The sequence below is a fragment of the Nelusetta ayraudi genome, unplaced genomic scaffold, assembly GCF_046127955.1.
Source record: "Nelusetta ayraudi isolate G7.1 ecotype Tasmania unplaced genomic scaffold, CSIRO-AGI_Nayr_v1 ptg000026l, whole genome shotgun sequence".
Taxonomy (NCBI): Eukaryota; Metazoa; Chordata; class Actinopteri; order Tetraodontiformes; family Monacanthidae; genus Nelusetta; species Nelusetta ayraudi.
In genome coordinates this window covers 4,559,287-4,578,568 of record NW_027466076.1, presented here as the reverse complement: position 1 = coordinate 4,578,568, position 19,282 = coordinate 4,559,287, and the positions used below count along the sequence as shown (strand labels likewise).

Genomic DNA, 19,282 nt, shown 5'->3' with positions numbered 1-19,282 from the left:
ATTTATTGTTGGCATACACGAGTTAAAAGCAGTTATTAATGCCGCCAGGAAGACGTGAGATTGCTTCTCATTGTCAAGTTTATTTAGGAACACCCCCATCTGCTGGCCGAAAGTGTTTACTGCGCGTTAAATTAGATTGAACGTTGTCCGGAAAACCTGTGATATTTACGCGCTTCTTTTTAACTGAAGTACTTGTCTGTAGCTGTGTGATTGTTTACATTTGATATAGGCTACGGCAGCACATTTAACACACTCCGGCAACAACAACAACAACAACAATAACAACAACAACAATAATAACAACAACAACAACGTTACTTGCTTTAAAACAGCATCAATTGGGCGGCGGCTCAACCAATAGGAAGGCTGCCAGACGTCCAGCAGCTCTGGACCGGAAGCTCTCCATCCTCATCCTGCACCACAACATTGCAACGCGGCGGCGGATGGGAGAGGATGCTGGGATGCGGGGATGTGGATTCCTCCGGTGCAGCCTCGGAGCCAGACCCCGCATTGACAACCGACTCAAGCATGAAGCGGAACCAGGCTGCGGCGTTCAGGAGTGAGTAGCTTCATCGATTCTCATTGACAGGGTATTTTATTTTATTTTTTTTAAATTTATTTTTAAATTCAGGCGGACCGTTTCAAGTGTAGCCTGCCTTGAAGGAGCCCCGACAGACTTGTAGCTACAGACCTTGAAGCGACGTCGGTGACTGTTCGCCCTCTTGCAGTAGCATAGCTCATATATATTTATGTATAATGCTCTCTTTTTTTTAAGCATTGAATCAAACATTTGATATTTCAATCTCGATTTAAAGCTGTGCACTGGGCATTATAAGCCTACTTCTTTTAGAGGGCATTTCTAGCAAAATGAGATGCCTTTAAAAATCAATTGATAGAGGTTAAATGTATGGAAGAAAAAAATTCTTCAAATAGTCATTAAATTGTTATAAAAAATATGACGTTAATGTGTACAAACGTGCAGGTTTGGAACTGTAAAAACTGAAATAAATACTGAACTCTTGTTTTAGGTAGAGAGCAACAACACATCTACATCCATGTCGTCCATGTGTGTGTAATATTTCTAGGATTTTCTAATCTGTTTTTTTTTTTTTTGTAACGCGTTAAATGTTCTCGCAACAAAGTTTTGTTGTGGGTTCATTAAATATGGACATGCAACCATAACAAAATACAACAGTGTCCCACGCGCGAGTTCAAGAATCCCATGGAAGGAGTGCAGAGTAGTAGACACGAGTGGGTGAAACTTCACTCAATCTCAATTAATGTCATTAAATATTTGGCAGATATTTTTTTGTGTGTGTGATTCAAAGTGTCTTGCTGCGTCAGAGTCACAAATTGACAATATTTCATGGTTTATTTGTACTCTAGAAGTGTAACGAGTGACGTCATCTTGCTGAAACGTAGGTGACTGCACTAAAATGAACTGCACTCGGACACTTGCGACTGATGATTAGCGCAATAAAATGCACTTAAAATGCAATAGCGCTTTATCCTCCACTGTATGTTTTATTTGTTGATCTGTTTCTTAGACATTGTAAACACATACATCTCCTTACCAAGTTACACAGTCGGCATAATTATAAAGGGAACAAACAACAACAAGCGCTGACAAAAAGGCAGCGACAAGCAACATCCTGTGACAGTGAATTCAGACCAGTTCGGCAAGGTAGCCGCTAGGGGGCAGTGTTGCCGTCATAACCTCTCACGCTGGCCTTGTTTTTAAAGATATTCCAAAGCCATTGTGATGAATGGTACATTAACCCAAGCTGAGACAAATTGGCTCTTCCCAGGGAACAAGTTTAATTTGTATCAGCAGTCTGCAAGAGGAATGATCTCGGAGTGTTTTGCAGACTTGGCGACTGGTACAGTAAAGGTACAGTGAGTAGTAAAAGCTGATGGAGGAGTATCTGCAAAGTGCTTGTCCTCGTATCTGTTTGCAGCGCTCTGTGCCCTGCTGCATATGTTTGGTTGAGGCCTTTGATGACTCCTCTCCCCTCGGTGTGACACCCTTAAATCACATATCACCCTCGTTGCCAAATATATCATAGGCAGCAGCTCGCACTTGCTTTGGTGTGATTGCTCAGTAGCTCGACTCAAGACACTCAGGCGACAGTGTGACGACCACAAGGTGCACGAGAGCCGACGTGATGAAATTTTCCGTCCCCGGCTGCGTTGAGCTCCTTAGAGCTGACCTACCTCACCTTGGAGATCACAGAAGAAGTCTAAATGTCATGGTTCCGTACGCACTGTTTGGTGGTGTAGCTGTACAGCCGCTTACTTCTTTTTGCCGCTCAGCTCTGAGACGGGTTCTCGCAGATCTTTCCAACAGGTCCCAGTGACTGAGAGCCTGAAGTTTTAAAATTATGCTATGATGATTTACATTTTCAGTTTTGAGATTGTTCTTTGCACAATATTTGAGACACAAATATAGCAGTCATGACACAAATGTAACATATCGGCATTATTTTGTAAATAGAGTAAACTAAGTGCCGTCAAAAATGATGATATCTTTTCGTCCATGTTTCTGAAGCGCTGGAATGAAGTGAAAAATGAAGGTCGCACAGACACACCCACTTTCACTTCTTTATTTCCAAAATTATCCTCATACCTCACTTGTTTATTTATGATTGAATAAAAGCCCAAGCAAAATTTGAACCCCGCAAAATTCCAAAGACTCTAAATCCAAAAACTCCTTTAAGTTAAAGTTCTGATAGATAAACGTTCTTCACATATCTCCTCAACTGGATGATATTTGAGCTAAAATAACACAATCGTCATTCTGAGGAGGCCAAAAAATTGCTGTTGCGCGCCGCTCAGTTTTCACAGGCAGCAAACGGCTGCTTGTCTTCAGTTCGACGTCTTCCTCGCGTGTAAAGTGAAGAGTGTGAAAACAGCTGGTACTTCCTGGACGGTTAACATTGTCTTCTTAAGACACACGGCAGATTCGGCCCCCCTTGTTGCTCTGCAGCAACAGTCCAACTCACACATAGTGAGACAACTGAAGGGGAAGGAATCTTTTCGTGGTACAACAAGTGAAAAAAGAAGAAGAAACAACTCAAAAGCTGTCAAGCATCAGTCACGGGAGAAAAATTCCGTTCAATCTAACCGATTTGAAGGATCTCTGTTCTCATTACTTCATTAGAGGGTTTTTATTGTATTGTTTGTTCTCGGTTTATTGTATCTATGTCAATGCACTTTGTTTTGTTCCTGCAGCTGTTTGGATTTCGGCAACATTTGATCTGATCTTATCAAAGATAATTAAAATCTTATAAATGACTTCAGTGATATGACACCAACAAATTACTGCTTCTGCCATTTCTGCAATTACTACTAACTAACGAAGTAGCTAACTAACATTTGTCCTATTAGAACAAATTAGCAACGTTCAAGACTATGTTCTGCATACGCAATATGGATTATTCCTACATTCAGAAAGCATTTATTTTTGCCACAGTGTGCGTCTGGTTAAAGAACAATGAATTGTAATGGACAAAGAGTCAAGCGATCTCTTTAATTCCAAATTATGAGCTAAATAAGACAACAAACAGGTTTTGAAAAAAATGACATTATAATAAAAGAGGAAATACACAATTTAAGGGAACGTGCAACAAAAATGGGGGAACAGGTGTTAAATGATCATACACTCTGTCAGACTTGTACGCCTATTTTCATATTTTAGAATATATCATAATAATCACAGAGGCGTTAAATCCGAAGGGGAAATGCCATAGAATTTCGAATTAAAAAACAAAACTTTTTTCAGTTTTTGAATTGAGGTGAAGTTGTTTCCAGGCCAGCAAGACTTGCCCACTGCAACTTTGTCACACAAAATCTTGCAAAAAAGAGAATCTTAGTTGACAGTAGAGGGAGTAACCTGGTAACCACCATGTAACTTCCTGTGTGCAACACACAAATGTTGGTCAGTGTTTAAATAAGAAAAAAAAAAAAAAAAAAGAGAGAGAGAGAGAGAGAGAAAAAAACGGAAGTAAGCGAGTTAAAATGTGAAGGAAGTAGTTAAAATGAGGAAGCTTTGAGAGCCCCACTGGCTCGCTGTGCGCTGAAACCCCACTGGCTTGGAAGAGGCGGCTGTGCTCGTCTGCTCCCCGTGGTCATCCACTGGTTTCGTGTCGCGCTTCGCCATCTATTTGCTGGGTCAAGTGAGTGGAGGATGAGCCGGACCTGCGGTGGTCAGCCTGCTGCTCGCTGATTCGCCCAAAAACTACCGAAAACAACCGAGCCGCAGGAGGACGCGCGATCGCCCGAACCGCATCCTGTAAGTGCAGGACAGCTTCTTCTTCTTTTTTTTTTTATTTTTAAATTTATTTTTAAATTTCTTTTTTTTTATCACTTGTATAACGATCCATTTCTAACAACATTTTTTTTCCCCCTAGATTTTTGTGATTATTTATTGGTTAACTTTTGATTGATTGACAGCTTCTGTGTTTTTAATGGCGAGACTTTGCGACTTGGTTCCTAAACTTTTCGGCTCTCGGCTTCCAAGGTTCTTTTTTTTTTTTCTTCTTTCTTTTATGGTTGTCTGCTGACTTAAATAGAGAGATTAAGCATCAGGAAAGGGCCTTGGTATGATAAGAAAGCAACTTCAATTTCAAGCCTTGGAGGGAAAATTACAGTTGCAACATTACGGTGCAACTTGAATAACTTTATTTTATTCAGTGTGTCTAGTATTGAAATGCAAAACTCATCCAGGGGTGGAACCCCGGCTTTGCCTGAACACAGCTGGGAAAGGCTTCAACAGCCTTATAGTGCAGAAGAAGCGGGTATTGAAAATAAATGACATTTGAAATGCACTTATTTTCTATATATTTGGTGAATGGCAGCGTTGACAATATTTTCACCTCATGTTTCGAAAGTGCAATAAAGGCCGCAATGGCCTGTTAAACCAATTAACTCACCAATGGAAAGACAAAATTCAAGTTTTGAAAAAGTACCTACCGTACGTACATGAATAGAAAATAATTTTATACTACGAATCAATAATGAAGGGGAACTATGGGGGCGTTCTGGTAATATCCAATATTTTTGCTGAATCAAACATTTCAGTATTTCCCTTTAAGTACAATTTAAAGTAATAAAATACTTTGAATGAAATAGCACATTTGTGTGTTAAAAAAAAAAAATAATAATAATGGCAGAAGTTGGTCAGATTTGGGCCAAATAAGAACATTAGAATTGATTGGACATGATGTTCTATACACCATGTGGAGCCTAACCTCTAGAGATAAATAGAAGGATAAATAGGGAACATCGACGACTCCACCAAACATTTGACATAACTTTTACTACCGTACGTCTACACAACATTTGACATAACTTCTACCACTACCACACATCTGGTTTTTATATACACCTCTTCCCATGAAGTCAAAAATAAAACATATCTTACTTGTCTTTTAGAGCAGCAAACAAATATAATGCACAAAGTTCACGTGGGTAAGTAGGACACATATCATCGCTGTTATGTTACTGTTGTACTATATATCACTAACAGTAACAGCACTAACATACACACATACACACACGCGCAAACGCACACATTTATATATAATATCTCCGTCTAATCACCCGACCCAAAATTTCTCCATTAAATAGAAATTTCCATGCCATTAAATGCAGAATTGATATAAAACCAGTATTCAGACATGATTTTTCTTAATTGTTGAGCAAAATCTGTTTTTGCTGTCCAAAACAAAATTGTGAGACAGACAGAAGGAGCTCTGTACGGATTGCACACATGCAGAATATATATACACACATATATATGTATATATATATATATATATATATGTATGTATGTATGTATATATATATATATATGTATATATATATATATATATATATATGTATATATATGTATGTATATATGTATATATGTATATATATATATATATATATATATATATATATATATATATATGTATATATATATTTATATATATACATATATACATACATATATATATATATATATGTATATATATATATATATATATATATATATATATATATATATATATATATATATGTATATATATATTTATGTATATACATATATATGATTACACCTCTAATTACCTCATCTACTGAAAAGTTATTTTGTCCAAACTACTCCAAGTTTCTTCCTGAAACGTCATCTCAAACAGTCAATCATTTTCACCTGAAAATTCATTGCTGAAATTGAAATGATTATTATTATTATTTTTAAATGGTCTTCATGAAAGTCTTCATGAAATGAAAAAAAAGAAATTGGCAGCACTTTCATGAGCTTTTCTTTGCACCTCGTGCACTTGTCATGTACTGTGCTGCATAAGTCATCAGTCTGTGAGTGCAGTGCATGTTAGTGAGGTCACCAGCATGTAACCACACGCTGCACGTGCACTGCTCCGTCCAGCTCTCTACTGGATGTTTCAGCTGGAAGACTTTGTCCCTTGCAACACTTGCAGAGTACGGGAACGACAAGGCTTTGGCTTTGGAATGTAGAAATTTTGTATCTTTCAAAGAGCTGAAAAAAAGTATAGATGTTCGTCACTGATATTGAATTTTTGAAAATATTTTTCACTTCAATTTTTTCGTTTTGAGATTGTTCTTCAATTTTTTAATTTTCTTTTGCCAAGCTGAGCTTCTGTGTGTGTGTGTGTGTGTGTGTGTGTGTGTGTGTGTGTGTGTGTGTGTGTGTGTGTTATGTAGACTCTCATGGCTTGCATCCATTAAAAATATTGTAAGGTTATTATAGGCCTCCTGCACTTTAAGGAAAATATATTGTTATTGAGCAGCAGTCAGGGAGATGGGAACAACCTTTCCTGCTGAGTATTGACGGGAAGTTCCCACCCTGGTCATCATGTCCTGTCAGCTGAGCTCGTCCTCCGTTTCTGCACAAGAGTGACCTCACATAAATGACGTAACGCAAAAAAGTGATGGGCCATAAACTCTTCAAATTCAAGACAATATTTTTGGAGTCGATATCGAGATATTGATATCGATTCACTCCCCAATGGAATGTTATGATTTTTTTTTTATTTTTTAGATCAATTAGGTGAAAGTGAATCATTTTTCACAGCACATCTGATGTTATCTCATGGTGCACTAGCGTGGCCGTGAAGCAGTGGTTGAAAGAAAATTGTGAGAAATATTTGAAGGAGTCAATTCTTGTCCTTGTTTCGATCCGGTCACTCTAGGCGCATTGTAAGGGGGCTCTGCTGAAGAGAGGGGGCGCCGTCCGAGCACCGACATGGCCGACATAGTCAACACGTTGCCCTTCTTCTACGGCAACATCACTCGGGAGGAGGCGGAGGACTACCTGAAGCAGGGCGGCATGGCCACCGGTCTGTACCTGCTGCGGCAGAGTCGCAACTACCTGGGCGGCTTTGCGCTCTCCGTGGCGCACTCGCACCGCTGCTACCACTACATCATCGAGCGGGAGGCCAACGAGATGTACGCCATCGCCGGCGGCAAGAGCCACAAGACCCCCGTGGACGTGATCGACTACCACTCCCAGGAGACGGACGGCCTGGTGTCCCTGCTGAAGAAGCCCTGCAACAGGCCCAAGAACATGCTGCCCAAGGTGGGACCGTTCGAGGACCTGAAGGAGAAGCTGATCCGGGAGTACGTGCAGCAGAAGTGGAATCTGCAGGTCGGTCGAAGAAACTTTTTCATTTTTTATTTGATTTTGTTTTTCACGCAACAATCTTGAGAGAAGGCCTTGGCCCAGGGATGCACCGATAACAGAACAATTCAGCAATTCAGTATTCACGATACCGATACCGAGTATTTAATTAGGCCCTTTCACATTATAGAATCACTTTGATTTATTTTTTTTATATTTATTTTTTTGTTTCTGTTATTTGAACAACATTCCTCAGCATGTTTTCCAAGAACAAGTTTCACTTCAGCAAATTTTCACACACACATACGTACAGATATACAGCTGGTATCGGCATTGTGGTATCGGCACAGACTTTGTAAGTATGAGTGGAGTACTCAACCCTGGTATGGTATCGGTGCATCCCCGGCCTAGAAAATCAACAGAAAGTGGTCGCCCATGCTGAATAGCGGTTGTTGTCAAGACGGCACCAACTGAGACCAAGACATTATCAAGACTAGAGAGGGTCGAGATCGAGACCAGACCAAGACTTTATATGTCAAAGAAAAATAAGAACAAAACAGAAAACAATAACCAGGATCTTTTTTAAATTCAAGTCTGCTTCTAAATGGAACAGCTACATCTTTTTCAGCGAGGCATCTTTTAATAATTGTCTTTAAGATTTTGCTGCTTTGCCAACTATATTGAACCATTTTCATAAAATAAAAAAATAAATAAAAATAAACCAGGAATAAGGCAGCAGCTGGATTCTTTTCCGTTATTATCGTGTTATTACAGTGTTGGCTGAGTCTTGACTGGTCTGGATCAAAAAATCCCAATTGAATTGAATATTAGTTGGAGCACCAACTCGTGCAAACTCCTGTTTACAGGGAGCCGCTCTTGAGCAAGCCATCATCAGCCAGAGGCCTAAACTGGAGAAGTTAATTGCCACAACTGCGCATGAAAAAATGCCCTGGTTCCATGGAACCTTAAAGCGGGAAGATTCTGAGCCCCGGCTTCAAAACGGCAACCGCGTGAATGGAAAATTCTTGTAAGTATTTTGCACGTTGCTTTTACAGTCTTTGACAAAAGGGCACTAAGTGTCGATCCTGCCGCAAAATCAGTTTCTGTTCAATGTTTTAGTTAGTTAATTAAAAGTTAATTCCATTTTTACAGCCAGAACCCCTAGTGGTCAAAACTGGTACCCAAATCCATAGCACAACAACAACAACAAAAAAACAACTGACAAACATTTGAAAGCAATAAAAACTGCATTATGAAGTTTGGATACCTGGTTTGATGGCTGTGCGTTCAGTGTCAATGATGCTAATACAAGGTCAGCTAGGTCACAATAATGGTGTTCATAACCACCAGCTAACACGGCTCTGCATCCACTTGCTGTTTGGAACGGTAAGTGCAGATTAATCGTCTTAATCTTACAGGTTAAAATGATTAATCTGTGAGATAAATACAAATCAGCAGGATAAAAATACAAAGTAAACCAAACATTCTTGATCAATAGTGAAAATGAGAAGTGTCCCGTCTGAGCATTTCAGTCAGAACGTTAGAAAGTCCTGAGTCCAGGCGATGCTGATGGACCGAAACTCTAAAAGAAATGGAGAAGAAGAAATACAAAGATTGTTGGCTGCAGAAAAACAGCCGAGACTCTCACACACAATAGATACAAACACACGCACACTCACACACACACACACACACACACACACACACACACACAGGTGATGTTGTCGAGACCACATTTACTGAGAGCGAGTCACTGCTAAGACCAGCAAGGGGTGTTGAGATCAGGACAAGACCAAGACTGCAGACATGCAGCCTCCCTCTCTCTCTCTCCCTCCCTCCCTCCTTCCCTCACACACACACACACACACACACACACACACTCTTGAGAACATACATTGCGGTTTCCGCTCTGGCAGTTTGCAAGTGGCCAAAGAAGAGGAAGAATGAAAGAAGGCTAAAAATGTCACTTTTCTTCATTCTCACTTCTCATAAAGGAGCATCTGCAGAGAGAAACCACGCTGCCTTGTACTTCTACACAAACACTCTTGATCTGCCACCTCCACCCCCTCATTCACGTATCGGTTACTGAAGCAGTGGCTGGAATATTTTGCGCTCACAACCGTTTTACGCCATCGATCCTGGGTGAGAACAAAGAATAGCCGCTGGTTTCTTCTGGCCTCCCCCCCGCCGCCCCTACTGGCCGTGGTTGTCATTGCAGCTCAGACCGCTTCTCGTCGAGATCCGTTGGTTGGTCAGAATAATGAAAATGAAAGAGAACAGCGTCAGGACCTGCCAATCTGTTTGTCTTAGTGTCGCAGGCCAGTGAAACTCATGTGACATTTGCACAGGAAGTGACTTTCAGACAACCATCAAGGTAGAGCTTCTACAGGGGAGGTCGGTGGGAATTGAGGTTACAACCAGACTCTCATTTGAAAGCAGGGCTGTCAAACTCAAATTCACAGTGGGGCCAAAATGTGAAACTTGGACAAAGTCTCGGTCCAACATTGATATTTACCAGAAAAAAAATCCTCCCCCTGATAGAACAGTGAACCTTTTTTATATGTTTTGTTTCAACGGAATGTAGAGCGAGCAAAGCTCAATACAATACAATAAACAACTAAAAAAAAATATCTAATTTTAAATTAAAAAAAACCCAACTAATCTGAATAAATAAAATGTCAATAAAAATCATATGCCTCTTTTTTTATTTGCAGCCTTCTGATTTAAATTTAAACAGTAACCTTTTTTCATTGGCTCATTATATAGATTTAAAAATAAAATAACAACAATAAACAAATGAAGTCATAATTATAATAATATCCTTGAATGAACGTCCTGCCCTGATTGATGCGCCGAAATACCAGCAGAGAATTCTGGGATTTGTAGTATTCGCGCTACATGTGCTGTATAGTAGCGAAGGCCCAAATATAATTACACTGCGGGCCAAATTTGGCCCACGGGCCAGAGTTTGACGCCTATGTTCTAAAATGTGGAGGTTGCTTTTCTTTAAAATGGCTTTTCCAGCTATAGTTTGGAAACTTTTCTTTTAAATTCGATTGCTTTGAATATTATTTATGCAAAAAACAAAAACAAAAAATGATCCGTAAAAAAAACTAAAACACAAAGTTTTTGAGCTTTTCCTGGAATCACATGGCTCAGTGCAAGAAACAGAACTAGACCCATAAAGCAGAAACTAATCAAGTTTCGTAGTTTTGCTTTTGGTTTCCCTCGACTCAACTCTTGCACAACGTCAAAGAGACTTTGGCATTTTTTGTCAGCAAAAATGTGATGGGAGCATAATCCTAAACACAACCCGCAATAATTGGTAATGTTCCAAGAGTGCAAACAAGGCCCAGCAGGTGGAAACAATATCCTGGTGCACTACCACATTCGGCCACTACGAAAAGAACATACGCAAGTGACCTTAATACCAGAGTCGATTTCTTGTCTTTATCAAGTTTCTTTGTGTGTGTGTGTGTGTGTGTGCGTGTGTGTGTGTGTGTGTGTGTGTGTGTGTGTGTGTGTGTGTGTGTGCGTGTGTGTGTGCAGGATCCGGCAGAGAGATGAGAGGGACTCCTTCGCTCTGTGTTTACTACATGAAGGCCAAGTCATGCACTACCGCATAGACAAGGACCGGGCCGGCAAGCTCTCCATCCCTGACGGCAAGAAGTTTGACACCCTCTGGCAGGTTATCACAGCTACTGTCATACTGTCTCATTATGGTGCATCACTGTTTCTTTGTACGCCAGCAGTCAACAGTTTGGACACACCTGTTTCTTCTTGATCTTGACCACTTTCTCCCACCGTAGATACACACCGAAGACATCAAACATATGAGCAAGTTCAATATCTAATAAATATGTTATGTTATATATATATTTTATCTTCTTCTAGATCATAGAAAATATAAAACTTGAAACTTGTTGAATACATATCCCATATGTGTTCATTCATAGTTGTGATGCCTTGAGGGACCGTCTGCAATGTCAATAGTCATGAAAAACCATTCAATCAGATGAATTTTCAACATTGTGGTGCCCACTGAAATGCACACAGACGAGCACGTGCACACACAGGTGAGCACAATGCTGGTTTATTTTAAACGCGTCCATTGTGGTGAGGACGGCAACAGTGGCTTTCAGTGCGAGCAGCAGCAGCAGCAGCAGCAGCAGCAGCAGCAGCAGCAGTCGCTCCCCTGCTCTGAGTCCAGGCCAACTGACAAGAACACAGAGCTGCACAACCTGCCACTTCAGGCTCCATAGGAGAATTCATAGCACAGAAAAATGTTCTTTCTGGAGCATGTTTAGTAGTTGTATTAGATTATTTTGAACGTGCAAAATAATATGCACAAAATAAGCAAAGCAAAAAGACACATAAGTGAACAAAGACAATTTCAGCAAAGCAAGCCAGCAGCACAAAATGATTTCATTTCCATGTCTGAAAATAAATTTGAAGAGCAACAACAGTAAACACCTGGCAATAAGCAGAGACCCTCATAGAATAGAATAGAATAGAATAGAATAGAATGCCTTTATTCCTCCCACATTGGGGAAATTTGCAGAATTACGTCTTCATAAACAGTGCAAAGAGAAGATGGAAAATGATTATATACAAATTACTTACATACAACTCAATGTTAAAAGTAAAGTGTTTATTTATTTCAAATATTTTATTTTGTAGTGCAAAAGAAGGAAAATTATTCTTTATTTAAGAAATGAAATAAAAATATTTATAGAGTCAGACAGGAAAATAACAAGACAGTTGGATTATTTACATAAAGTTATGTACATAATAATGACATATATATGTGTGTGTGTGTGTGTGTGTGTGTGTGTGTGTGTGTGTGTTTTCTCAGACGTTAAGGGCGACTAGCTGCAGATTTACACAGCTGCACTTACTTGTTCCTGCTGTTCCTTTCCTGGCATCCTTGTCCAGACATACGGATGTCTGCAATAAATTAAATTACGACGACGGGGTTTTTTTTTTTTTTTTTTCCGTGGCGGTAGTTTCAATGAAACCACAGGTATTTTACATCCCTTTTTTCATACACGATCAGCAGGGAGATGCACATCGCTGAGCAAAGGATTTACTGGCTGCCGTCGGTTTGTTTTACCATTACGAGCTCCTCAGCTTCCTGTTTCTTTAATCTGTTACCGTAGTTTAAGCGTAAGCGCTTGGTTTTACATACGAGCTCTTTGTTTTTTTCTCACAATTTCACAACGTTTTCGTGAGACTTGTGTGGTTATCAGTGCGTGATGCAATGCAGTGATTGAACCCCGGTCCGACGACGTCTGAACTTCTCCTTCTGCCACAGCTGGTTGAACATTACTCGTACAAGCCAGACGGGCTGCTGCGAGCGCTGACCGAGCCCTGCCCCCGACCCGACGCAGACAGTAAGAGCAACGCTTCCTGTCAGAGAAAAGCATTTTAATATTATTAGAATAAAACTCAATAGATCTCTACCAAACAACCTTTATAGCCCTCTGTTTACAGCTACACACACACACACACACACACACACACACACACACACACACACACACTCTGCAGCTCCTTATTGGAGTGATTTGCTTTTATTGCACTGGTCAGAGTTGATTCCACGCAGTCAGACAGAGTTGGCGACAGGTGCAGTGTAAGACGCGGTATTATAATGTAATACTAATATTATTACATAGCTTTTTGCCTCAGGCTGCCTATAGCTTGCAAACAGTTTCCCTCTCTCTGTCTTTTCTTTCATCTTACTGCCTGTTTTCCGACAGGACGGCCGCTTCTACCGAGGGAACATCCGTCACAGGCATCCGTCATCGTAAGTGTTGTTGTTTTTTTTTTGTTTTTTTTAAAGAGTCACTCTGCCCTTTCAAAATGTGCATATGTTGCTTCCTGAGAGGAGTGCGAGTGCAACAGCCTCGTCACTTTGGCCTCACATGCACTCGCAAGTGGTGAAAATGGCCACTTTTAAGTATTACATATTACATATTTAGTTCTTTATTTAAACGACTCTTGAAACACTGAATAAAAAAAAACGATGAAATAAATCTACTTTTTATTTACGTACTATTAATATCACTTCTTCTAGTTCGGCGGGCCGGTATCAGAAGCCTAACGGGCCACATACAGTCCCCGGGTCGCAGTTTGCCCATGCCTGCCCTATACGCTTGCGTGTGTGTGCATGTTATGCAGCCACTGTGTGACAGTCTGACCCCTCTTCATTTTTTTGTCTTGCAGTCAAATGTTATCTCGAAAATCCAGCGCATCAAGGTAGGCGGCTCTCCCCTCCCCTCAGCAGCCAGCCAGCCAGCCAGCCGGTCGGTCGCTGTACTGCTACACACCTGTGGTTTTACTTCAGCATGCGAATGTGCGCCGTTTCGTCTCCGTCTCGCTTGATCACTGCGTCTTTAGCTTTTTTGAAATATATAAATAAACATCCTCATTCAGCAGAGGCTTTGAAGTCGCTTTTTTTTCATTTTTCTATTTAAAGCCTCAGCTTTTTGGCCGAGCTTGAGATGAAAAAGTTCAGAAAAGTTCTCGAGTCTTTTGAACGCCACCGGAGCATTCAAACGTAGTCGCAGTCTTTGAACCTGAACGTAATGCTGCACAGGGCTTTGACCTCTGTCACCCTAACTCGGTTAAAAACATGAAGGATTCATTGTCTTCCTTTATGACTTCATTTCAGCCCTGGGGGCCTCGAACTGGCGCTTCGGACTCAAATCTGAATGCTTATGAAAGCAGCATAGACAACGATCAAGCCTTCCAAGATGGTGAGTTAGTGGAGAAAAGGGCCAAAGAAATCCTCTCTCTGTCTCTCTCTCTCTCTCTCTCTCTCTCTCTCTCTCTCTCTCTCTCTCTCTCTCTCTCTCTCTCTCTCATAGGTAGATAGATAGATAGATAGGTAGGTAGGTAGATAGGTAGATAAATAGATAGATAGATAGATAGATAGATATGTAGATAGGTAGGTAGATAGATAGATAGATAGATAGATAGATAGGTAGGTAGATAGGTAGATAGATAGATAGGTAGGTAGATAGATAGATAGATAGGTAGGTAGATAGGTAGATAGATAGATAGGTAGGTAGATAGATAGATAGATAGATAGGTAGGTAGGTAGGTAGGTAGGTAGATAGATAGATAGATAGATAGATAGATAGATAGATAAATAGATAGGTAGATAAATAGATAGGTAGATAGGTAGATAGGTAGATAGATAAATAGTTTGGTGGGTAGACGGAAGGCAGAAGAATAGGCCAAAACATGTCAGGCAAATAAAAACGGTCAAAATCAATGTCTGAGGTCAAAGAACCCTCGAGAAGCAGCTTAAGAACGCCTGTTCATTATCTGCCTTCACACAACCATTGCGGTTCTACTCTGCCTATGACCGTCAATCTTCTCTCCTTTCCAGGTCGCATGCCAATGGACATGGGGGTGTACGAGAGCCCGTATGCCGACCCCGACGAGCTGAAGAGCACCAGCGTGGACCGCAGCCAGCTCTTCCTGGAGGACGGAGAACTGGGCTCAGGGAACTTCGGCACGGTCATGAAGGGCGTCTACAAGATGAGAAAGTTGGCTATGCTGCTTTACCTCACTTTGTTTTAGTTCCATTTTGCAATTTGTCATCGCTATTATTAGTGGTCAGGCATTCAACAGGTGGCTGTTCCAGAAATGAAAGAGAAACACAACTTTTTCAGCTCTTAAATGTGTCTTTTCATTACTGGCCCGACAACTACACACACCCCCAAGTACGATAAACCACAGCTAGCACATTTCTAGATGGCCACATCCGGCCTGCTGCGTGTCTCTGTCCGGCCCGTGTGAAGCCAGTCATAACCCCCCCCCCCAAACGAAACTTTGCCGCCCCTGTCATGTGGCCCGTTGCTAAAAAGGTTTGCCCACCCCTGGGTTAGCTAATTTCATGGAGACAGATTTGTATCAAAATGATGACGAAAGGGTTTCAAGGCACCCACTCACTATCAAACTAACATACCCCCCCCCCCCCGCCCCCCCGCTGTGTGTAAGGATCCAGAAGCCTGTTGCCGTCAAAATCCTGAAGAACGACGACAACAACCAGTCCATGCGCGACGAAATGCTGCGGGAAGCCAACGTCATGCAGCAGCTGGACAACCCTTACATCGTCCGGATGATCGGGATCTGCGAGGCAGAGAACCTCATGTTGGTCATGGAGCTGGCTGACCTGGGACCCCTCCACAAGTTCCTGCAACACAACAAGTGCGTATTCCAGCAGGATCGCGTCTCCGTCGGCCCAACGGAAGCACACACACACACACGCGCGCACACACACAAAAAAAAAATCTGATATCTTGTCTTCCAGGCAAACAACGATGAAGAACATCACAGAGTTGGTGCACCAGGTGTCCATGGGGATGAAGTACCTGGAGGAGAACAACTTTGTCCACCGGGATCTGGCCGCCAGGAACGTGCTGCTGGTCATGCAGCACTACGCCAAGATCAGCGACTTCGGCCTCTCCAAGGCTGTGGGCGAGGACCAGAACTATTACAAGGTACCAGCAGGCGGACAAAGTCTCAGTCTCATACGAGCGAAAAAGAAGTAGGTGCTGCAGTCTGCGCGTCATTATGAGGAGGTAGTGGTTTGGGCGCCTGGAGTTTGGATGCCAAGGATGACCAGCAGGGGGCAGAAGTAATAAATCATGACATATTTGATTATACCTGGAGTTTTAAGGTGATTATTGTATTTGCTGTGTATTGTAATGAGGTCGTCAGACCATCATCCAGTTGTTCATCATTGTGGTTCAGTCCAACATAAAAAAAAAAGCATTAACACTTTAAAAAAAAACTGACAGGATTTGTTGACAGAATGAAATAGACGTCAACGTGACATTATCAAATTATACAGATGAGCTTTTTTTTCTTTTTTTTTCATCTAATCTAATGCCAACTCTGTTCCTCTCAGGCCAAAGGTCACGGGAAGTGGCCTGTGAAGTGGTACGCTCCTGAGTGCATCAACTACTTCAAATTCTCCTCCAGAAGTGACGTGTGGAGCTTCGGAGTGCTGATGTGGGAGGCCTTCTCGTACGGCCAGAAACCTTACAAGGTATTCAGAAGACTGTGTGAAAAATCAGCGCGTCGTTGTTTATTGTATGTCGATGATTATGTCAACTTGCATAAGAACGTGTGTGTGTGTGTTTTGTTTTGTTTTGTTTTTTTTTAACAGGGAATGAAAGGAAATGATGTCATGCAGATGCTTGAGAGTGGGAATCGTATGGATTCACCAGCAAACTGTCCACAAGAGATGTACGAGCTCATGAAGGTCTGTTGGACATACAAGTAAGTGGTCTGCAGAGAGCAACAGCTAACGGCTAAAGAGACGTGGAATTATAACAGCAGCTAAAGACTGACGCTGATCTCCCTCCTTTCTGTCTTCCAGGGCCGATGAAAGGCCTGGATTTGTAACCGTGGAGCGCCGACTGCGAGAGTACTACTATGACATTTCCCATTAGTTCTCCACACGATGGCGCTGGACTATGCAAAATGTTTGGTCGGCTGCGAAAAGTCATGCATCTATAAAACAATGTTAGCAATACGAGTGGACGCGAATGGACCTGTCGTGTTTCAGCTTTAAGACCACAAGCGAATTTATGCAACGAATGTCTCCTCTTCTTCCTTCTTCACCGGTTCCATTAAACACGGCTGTCTGATGTGAAATATTTGTTTTGTCACAACTGATTTGTTGAATTAAATAAGGCAATAATTTGTGACAGTTTCTTTCGTTTGAGGCTGAAAACGAATCCAATATGGCTATGGATGTCTGTATGTATGTATGTATGTATGTATGTATGTATGTATGTATGTGTTATCACAATCCTTTTAATTAATATTTAAAAATGTGTACAGCCAGAGAACAGCTGTGCAATTGTAAATGTAAAATTGCTTCTAAGATGCAAAACAGTTCTAAACTGAAATTTTGGAAATTAAGCAGAATTTAAAAAAAAACAACACACAAATATGAAGACAAGTCAGTCTGTCTCTCTGCAACTTGTTCAGCTTGGGAAAAACAAAAATCTCATTTCATTTTTTTTTTGTTGTTGAGCATAACTGTTTTGTCCCAACCTGAATGTGAACCAATTGAAATGTTGAAAGTGAATGAAAATCTAAAGTACTCATATTTAATAAACATGTAACCTTCTGATAAAATACGCAAGCGAAAAAATCTGACAGAACTAAACTCTCTTAATATATATATATATAAAAAAAGCATGAAAATACAATATGGGAATAAATGAGCACCCAGTTTACTAAACAACTAGACGACTTTCATCACAATACACAGGAATGCTATTGAACGTACACCTATTTACACATTAATATTAATTGAACCTAGTACAGTTTGACAAGTGATGGACATATTAACTTAATTAAAATGGGTTTGGAATAGAAATTTATAGTTAAAATAATTTGCAATCGAGCAACTCAAAAATGTTGTTTTTTAATAAGCAAATGAATTCAAAACAGAAGCATCATGCAGATTTAAAAACAACCAAAAAAACATTTCACTTTTTTCATGAAATTAATTTTCTATCAATATGACTTAAAATCATTTGGTAAATGGCACATACTTATGTTTGGATGTCTGACGGGCAGTTATAAGCTGTTGTTATCAGTAAACATTAACACACACAAAAATAAATGTTAATGTGAGTTTGTTTAGATATAATTATGACAATGTTATTAGTTGACAAAAATTGAGAAAAACCCAACATTAGCATGACTGGCATTTCATTATAAAGTTCTGAATGCAAAGTTTCACTTCAATGCTGATGATACTCTAATATACCACCGACACCGCTAACATTAAAAATCGTTTGTTGCAAACTTCTGGACTCGGTGACTATTTTTTAAAAAAATGTATGTAATTGTGTATTTGCTGTAAAATAACAGAGAAGCAAATAAAAAAAAATTACAATGAAGTTCAAACAAAAAAAAGTTGTGAGTTATTGTTTTGTACAGGAATATCAAAATTACCCTCAGTTCCAAATTGTTTTTGCAAAAAAATATGTGTTGCCAGCAGGGGGCAGCAGAGCATAAATGATGCAAAGTTCAAGACAAAGAGCTTGTTGGTAGCTGCGTTTTGTGTGTTTTGCGTTGATGACTTTTTGTTCATTCTGATGCACACGCTAGATGTTCTTTTGGGTGTGAAATTACAAATGTGATGCTCAACCAAATTGTTTTTAGACTTGCATAAATGTCTCCCTCAGAAAACGTTTTTGTCATACTGGACGGGATTAGTGACTAGATTACTGGCGAGATTCCTGATGACTCCATCCAAACTGATGACGAATGGTCAAGTTGCACAGTTATGGCCATAAAAGGAGACAAGAGCACCGCTCATAATCCTCTGAGAGACTTTTTTTTTAATTTTTTTTTTTTTACCTTTTACAACCCGTCTTAAAGTATAGTATCACACTTATCAGAGCAGGCAGGGCAGCACAGGTTTTCTGGGTCCCCCCGTAACCTGTAGGAGGCGCTGATGCATCAAAACAGATCCAGAGGGCACTTGAAGAATCGAAGCCCGTTTCCTCGTGTGTGTAAAAATACTGAAGGTGTTTTGGGGATTTTTAACCTAAGCAAAAAATGATTCCCATTTTTCAGAACTTATCAATAAAACAGATCAAT

The 19,282-nt window shown here is 40.5% G+C and overlaps 1 protein-coding gene and 1 long non-coding RNA gene across 3 annotated transcripts in view; one reads left to right on the top strand and one right to left on the bottom strand.

Annotated features, from left to right (window-relative positions):
• The window catches only part of LOC142890305 (uncharacterized), a 51,787-nt gene extending 39,661 nt beyond the window's left edge, over window positions 1-12,126 (bottom strand). Inside the window, exon 1 of the long non-coding RNA XR_012927058.1 lies at window positions 11,410-12,126. This is a non-coding gene — a long non-coding RNA (uncharacterized LOC142890305). The remainder of the gene's footprint in view (window positions 1-11,409) is intronic.
• On the top strand, window positions 542-17,805 carry syk (spleen tyrosine kinase). 2 transcript variants are annotated; one of them, XM_076029225.1, is made up of 14 exons: window positions 542-559; window positions 7,212-7,666; window positions 8,506-8,666; window positions 11,189-11,327; window positions 12,954-13,032; window positions 13,399-13,445; window positions 13,865-13,897; window positions 14,313-14,397; window positions 15,036-15,195; window positions 15,650-15,859; window positions 15,963-16,152; window positions 16,563-16,703; window positions 16,824-16,936; window positions 17,037-17,805. In XM_076029225.1, the coding sequence occupies exons 2-14, from the start codon at window positions 7,265-7,267 to the stop codon at window positions 17,107-17,109; spliced, it is 1,833 nt and encodes a 610-aa protein (XP_075885340.1). In that variant the 5' UTR covers window positions 542-559; window positions 7,212-7,264; the 3' UTR covers window positions 17,110-17,805. The 2 variants fall into 2 exon arrangements, with proteins under 2 accessions (XP_075885340.1, XP_075885339.1); XM_076029224.1 differs by lacking the exon at window positions 542-559 and adding an exon at window positions 4,060-4,291.
• The last annotated feature ends 1,477 nt before the right edge of the window (window positions 17,806-19,282 follow it).